General features: G+C 40.1%; 2 protein-coding genes across 3 annotated transcripts in view; one reads left to right on the top strand and one right to left on the bottom strand.

Annotated features, from left to right (window-relative positions):
• The window catches only part of LOC118418301 (zinc finger protein 227-like), a 10,097-nt gene extending 5,851 nt beyond the window's left edge, over positions 1 to 4,246 (top strand). For both annotated transcript variants that reach the window (XM_035824158.1, XM_035824159.1), the window contains 2 exons: positions 144 to 1,361; positions 1,804 to 4,246. In XM_035824158.1, coding sequence (XP_035680051.1) covers positions 216 to 1,361; positions 1,804 to 2,256 — 1,599 coding nt within the window. In that variant the 5' untranslated portion in view covers positions 144 to 215 and the 3' untranslated portion in view covers positions 2,257 to 4,246. The remainder of the gene's footprint in view (positions 1 to 143; positions 1,362 to 1,803) is intronic.
• A 1,175-nt stretch (positions 4,247 to 5,421) lies between these two features.
• LOC118418305 (epoxide hydrolase 4-like) overlaps positions 5,422 to 6,709 on the bottom strand; it is a gene marked incomplete at its 3' end in the record, with an annotated part of 5,933 nt that continues 4,645 nt past the window's right edge. The window contains 1 exon segment of the mRNA XM_035824163.1: positions 5,422 to 5,472. Within this exon segment, the coding sequence (XP_035680056.1) occupies positions 5,422 to 5,472 (51 nt within the window).

Here is a 6,709-nt window from a genome sequence, read left to right as displayed (position 1 = left end):
CTGCTCCCCCCATTCCCCTTTATTTTTTGGAATAGCCCATTCTTTTATTCTACACATATGAGGCACACATTTCTGAATTTGCCTCAATAGCTGATGTACAAGACTTCAATTGAATGTAAAAAAATTTTCTGGTGTCTTTTCAGAGCAACCATTGCCCCCTGTGGTGTCTTGAGGCTGTACATAACCTTAAAGGTTTGTGATATTTCCTTACAAATATGTCGGACTCGGACAGTGAGTTTGAGGCTGCCCTTCTAGGGGAGGGAGATGAGGAGGAGGAAGAGCCATCTGATGATCCAGACTACGACGTAGAGTCTGAGGAAACCGCTTCATCCGATGACGAAAAACGAGCTGCCCGTTCAAAGATAAAACGCGCGGACCCCGTGAAGATTTGGACGGTTTCGTCGTCGCACATCGTGCCCGTGGGCGCGACGGGAAGCGGACAGGTCAAGCGAGGTCATCAAGGATCCGTCGCGAACAGCAAGAGGCAGAAACAGGAAAACGCTAACACCTCTTGTAGCTCAGCAGTCGAGCAAGAGAATGAAGATTATGAAGAAGATGATGACTATGAAGACTATGAAGAAGAAGAAAACAGTAATAAGGAAGAGGAAAACCTGACGTGCAAGCTCTGCTCAGAAACGTTTCAATCCAAGATGGTTCTGGATGCACACCAGTGTAAAGACGCCATATACTACTGTAAGATCTGTTACATGCAGAGTACCAGACCGCGACAGTACGCGCTCATGCCGCTCTCGGAGGCCGAGCGACACTTCTACATCCACTTCCACCAGGGTTACCTCGGAAACAAGGACTCGACGAGGACGGATCGCATCTCCTTCAAGTTCCAAGTCCCTGAAGAGCTGAGGGGAAAAACCTCCTTTATAACCTGCGATGACGACCTGGTGCAACTGAAAGACTTGTACATTGGAACATTCCAAACGGAAGACGACGACAAGCCGCACAGCTGTGGTTTATGTGGCGTAAGGTTCTCCCTACCCGGTCCGCGATCGTGGCACGTCACCAAGATGCACTTGGAACACAAGACCCGGAAGTGTGGCGTCGCGGACTGTGCGAAGCTATCCTTCTCAACCAAAGACAAGCTTCTCCGCCACATGTTCGAGGCACACAGTGATTTAGTGGTGAAGGAGAGATACTGGAAGTGCAACATCTGTACCATGCAGTTTCAGGACAGGACAGACTTGGAGTGGCACTTCTACTGGCACATGAAACCGGCCGTGAAGATTGGCGCGGCGAGTCAGAAGTACTCCCAGGGCCGGCCGCCAAGTCACGGCGGCTCGGCGGGCGGCGGGAGGCCTCAGTTCCGATGCACCATATGCAGCTATGAGACGGTCGAGAGCACAAAGGTTTGTTTTGTTTGTTTGAACATTTGTTTTTTTCATGAAAGCTCAAATCGGCCTGCAGGCCACTTATCATTGAGGTCATGAGGGAAGAGGCAAGGGTCAAAGTATATACAGTTGTTGGTTAGGTAATGTTTAATTTATCTATAATATATACATCATATAAAGTCCTACTAGTAATGAGTCAAACAAGTTTCATATACACAATTTTACATAATAGTTCACAATACATAATAGTATGAGCTGCTACATGATTCGAGTCTGTTCATTTTGGTTGTTTTGGCTACTTTAAGAGTGTTTATCTACAGATCTCATTTTTCTTCTTTGTAAAGTTTACAATTATGTATACCACTACTTTACTTTGTCTGCAATTAGCCCTCGGGCATGAACTTGCAATAAAGATTATTATTATAATATTGACGTGTTGCCTTATTATATGTCCATTTAGGTGCCACTATTCACATCGTCAGAGGCACACGACCACCTAGCATGGCACTGGCAGAACGAACGACCACCAGAACTCCCTACAACTCCTGTCTTAGACTTCAGCAAAGATTCTGGACTGATCCATCGCTTGTACATGATACCGTTTGCGTCCAACCTGGCGGTCACTTGCAAGTTTTGCGGGATGAACATCACCGTGGACGGGACCTACAACCACTTGCAGTCGTACCACAAGCACATGCTCACGGACCCCCACTGTTGCATGCTCTCAAGGTGTAAGCACCTACAGTTTAGCGAGAAACGGGATTTCTTTACTCATATGTTCTCGCAGCATGTCACGGTCGTGAAGAAGAATCGGATTTTCAAGTTCCTGTGCCAGATTTGTAACAAGACGTGCAACAACAGAGGCGAAGCGGAGTGGCATTGTTATTTCCACAAAACCAAGGGGGACAGGTGATTGGAAATGAAACGAACATCCTTTTCAGAAAGTATGCACCAGAAACACCCCTAGATATTAAGAAGAAATGACAATTGTGTTAAGCACTCTTCAAGTACCTAAAGTCTGTTATGAAAATTTTCACTGTGTGTCATGTGTATTGTATGTGACATTGCTTATTAGGATCAATTGTAACATCTCTAAACAAAATGTACTGTAGTCAACATTACTGCAAGAGTTACGAAGTACACAGGACATTAATGGATGAAATATATCGGGAATGTACATGGTATTTCGGAATATTACTTTATTTAGAAAAATGCTAGTTTGGATGACTAGGAATTGAAGAAATTGCTTGCATTGTATACACATGTAGATAATGATGGTTGATAATGATGTTAAATTGTTAATGCTATGTACAATGGTAATGTAATAATGATGCCTAGATGTTTATAGTGACTAGTATTTTAGTATTGATATACAGACTTCTCTTGTTTGTTTTTTTAAATGTACATTATTATATCATTGGTGTACAAAGTGTTGAATGGCCAACTGGCTAGGATAGGGGACACGGGATCAAGAAGTCAAGGGTTAGATTCCTGTCAATAGACTCCACATAGGTGTAAAAATGGGTTACTTGTACCTTACAAGTAGTTTGGTTGGGGAGGTAAAAGAAGTAGAAGGAGGCAAATGGGCTCTGTTTTCTAATGATGTACACTAGATGTTAGTACTGTGGATAACAACCCACTACCATATAAGCCCCTGACTATACAACCTTTCTTGTTAATGACACTGTTGTTTTTCTCTACGCCAGTAGAAAAGCTAAATAGCTATAATAGAAAGATTCTGTAGTTAGATATAACCTTGATGGATTGTGAACACTCAAGAAAGGACAACAAAACAACATTCAAACTTGCTGTTATATTTCAATTCAAATGGTATGTAGGAAGCACTGTAAATGTCTGAGAGAAACATTATCATTCTACTTCATCAACTAAAAAAGGCATTTAAGAGATTGTCTTCATTTTGACAAAGAAGTAGGAGTTTAAACATGGATTGAATGTATTTGCGATTGGTAGCTTCCATTTCTTGGACATGTCTTACATGTTTGTATAATTTCTCAAAATAATAATTAAATGTCACGTTGGGTTGGGGTTTTGTGCGCGTGAAAAATGTGCGCGTGAAAACTTGCGCGTGACAATATGCAAATTAGCTGATTCCCAAGGGATTCAAAAAGTTTTTGCAGTTTTAAACTTAAAAAGTTCAAACAAGATGGCACAGAATGGAATTAAGTATTGTATTGTTGCATTCTAGGGTACAAAATCTCGATCTGATTGATTTTCAAGTGATTTTCAAATGTTAGGTTTTCACGCGCAAAAAAGTTTGAAATCTGCGCGTGAAACAATTTGCTTCAAAAAAGATGAAATGAAGCTTCTAGAATGGAGAAAAACCTCAAATTGTAACATTTTACAACATAAAACCTCATACAAGTAATTTTTCCATTTATTTCTGTGAAATTAATGGGATTTTGGATTGTTCAAAATATGCAAATGAACCTATTCCCAAGGGATCTAAAAATCAGGATTTCTTCAAACCAAAAATTCTGGTTACATATGGGAAATTATATCATAGGATCAAATTTTTCTGCCTTAGAATTCCTTGCTGCACATTTTCTGACATATTTCAGGAACTATTTTTTCACGCGCAAATTTTTCACGGGCACGCGCAAATTCTCCACGCGCAGAAAACCCGTTCCCGTCACGTTTCTTTACCTGTTCTGATATGAACCTTTTGAAATGGAATGTCTTGTGATGAAAAATGTCATAGCCAGCAGACCTATACTTAGACAATTCTCCTTAGGAGTTTTTGCAGCAATGTTTATAGAAAGACTTTTATGCCATGAGCACTACTTAAGTAGTAGTATTATCCTTTATGCATTTGCAATGCTTTAGTAATACATGTATTATGTATCCTTGCAAGAGCTTCCAATAAACTCTAAGCTAGAACATAATGTTGGACTTCCTTCACTCAGTTCACTGTCTCCTTTTTATCATACGTGATAATAATTACAATTAGCAAAGGAATTAATAATAATACAACTGTGTTAAGGGGGCCAGAAGCTTGTACATGTATATTGGCCAACCGTGATCAAGTTAACAAACTATTATTTTATCACAAATGGTAAGATGATTATATAAATATCCATATTGAATAAGGTTACTATAAGGAAATATTAGATCAAGTAGTGTACTGATCACCAATATTATGAACTAGTCACAGATGGCAAAATTTATCTCAACTTTACTATGTTCTATCCACATCTCAAGCTATATTCTCAACATCACCCTATGTTATATAAGGCTTAAGAAAAAAAATGTTGTTTTCCTGCTTCAGTTCAGAAAAAAATTAGGGTCGGCAGGAAGGGATTGTCTTCTATTTTCTTGTGATTTTTTTAGGCTGGCCAAAACTCTGGTGATACATATTACAATAGAGTTAAACAAAGTAAACTAAAATGCATCAGGACACTTGTCTTCCAATGTCAAACTTTATTAGATATGACAAGCAGTGTTTTTACTTCAATACACCTTTCTCACGCGGCAGCCATGATAGATCCAAGAAGAGGTCAATGAGGCAAACAGACAAAGCTTTTTTCTAAAATCAGGTCCCATTTAGTTTTCCCCCAAACCACACAAATTTTCATGATATAAAATGGAATAGTAAATATTACAACAAGTGTTATGCACCGAAAAATGTAGCAATTTAGAGTAGTGTAGACTGACCCCATAGTCCATTAAGAGATGCAAAATAAAAACATAATAATGCAAATTTTTAACGAATTTGCAGCCATTCACTTCTTGGTCGATTTCCTAACTGGCAGGCTACCATTGGTCGAACTGCTAATTATGATGGACAGCCTTTTGTTTGCCACATTGAACTCGTTTTAGATCTATCATGGTCGCCGCGTGAGAAAGGTGTATAGGAAGCTAAGCAGGCTGAATAAAAATACTAGAAGCTATGTGACTCCACTGCCCACCCCAAAAACAGTCTAGGGTCGGCAGGTTTTTCCAGAGTAGGTAGGCAAACAGGAAAAACATTGCTAGAGTACAGTATGTATACAGAAAGCTCCCTCTACATTATGAGCTTTGAGAGGAAGTCGGTCATGAGTTGGTTGCCCGTGTCTGGTACGTCCTGCTGGACAAAATGACTTGCACCTTCGATAATCTCCACCTTCATGCCCTGAAAAGAAAGGAAAGTTCCATTCCAATGTTTATTAGAGGGAGATGTAGCATACAAGCAAACAATATCATATCAACAAAACTAGTTACTAACACTACTTCATGCCATTATACTGTAGGAAGTTAAACCTTACATATTGGTTTATTAAAGATTAAACATACGAGGGGCATGCAATAAGTAATTCACCTGACCCATTTCCCATAGCAGGAGATTAATGAAACTTGGCACAGTTATTAGTCTTTCTCTTCATAGGAACCACCCAGAGTTTTGCATTTCTCCCATCATTTGATGTAGCTCTGGACACCGTTCTTGTAGGACATCCCAGGTTGGTCCTCCGACAGATGCCTCATTAATGGCAGAAGAGGGACGACCAGGTCTGGGAGCTGTTTCCAGAGACTTCCGGCCTTGTTTGAATTCAAGATGCCAGCGTTTTACAAGGCCATATGATGGGGCATCATCACCATAAGTTTTTTTCATTTCATCAAAAGTCCCCTTTGGTGTGCGTCCTTTCAAATACAGAAACCGGATCACTGCGCGACACTCAACTTGCTCCATTTCACACCTGGTCCATTTCACACCTGACTCAGTTCAAACACCAGTAAATCAGTAACCGCAATTAGTTCAGAGCTGTTTTTTGCAACATAACCCATAGAGATATGACTCATTACACATGCAAAATCTTATTTAGATCAGACAACTGGAAGTGGGTCAGGTGGATTACTTATTGAATGCCCCTCGTACATGTATGCCTTATTACCAAGAAGTTCAATGAGATCAATCAAGCGTCAGTGAACTGGAATTTCCTGTCGTTAGGCCACACCAATTTAATTTGTTGCTTCTCGGATTTCCCCACTCATTTTTTTCCGATTTAGAAAAAAAAATCCCAAGAAAACGAATATAGGTTTTGCTATTGCAGACCTATAAAAAAAAACATTCCAGGGGCACATACTGCTGATAAACCAATCAGAGAGCTTCTTTGTAGTCACATGATAGAAAACAACCAATAAGCTTCCTGCATTTCTTCAACACACCATAATTTCAGTACAAAAACAATTCCCTTACATTATTCAGAACAGTGGTATCAAATCAAAGGAAGAGATTCATTGGATAAATCATGCCATGAAAAGCTGAAAACTTGACTACTAACCTTGTTTTTTATGTTATATAAGCCTCATATGTTCACCTCAGACTAGGGGTGGGTACCGGTGTGACAGCGATCTCGCCCCCCCCCCCCCCC

The sequence above is a fragment of the Branchiostoma floridae genome, chromosome 6 (assembly GCF_000003815.2).
Source record: "Branchiostoma floridae strain S238N-H82 chromosome 6, Bfl_VNyyK, whole genome shotgun sequence".
Classification (NCBI taxonomy): domain Eukaryota; kingdom Metazoa; phylum Chordata; class Leptocardii; order Amphioxiformes; family Branchiostomatidae; genus Branchiostoma; species Branchiostoma floridae.
Note: the sequence above shows the minus strand (reverse complement) of the source record. Positions and strands in the feature narration are given on the sequence as shown.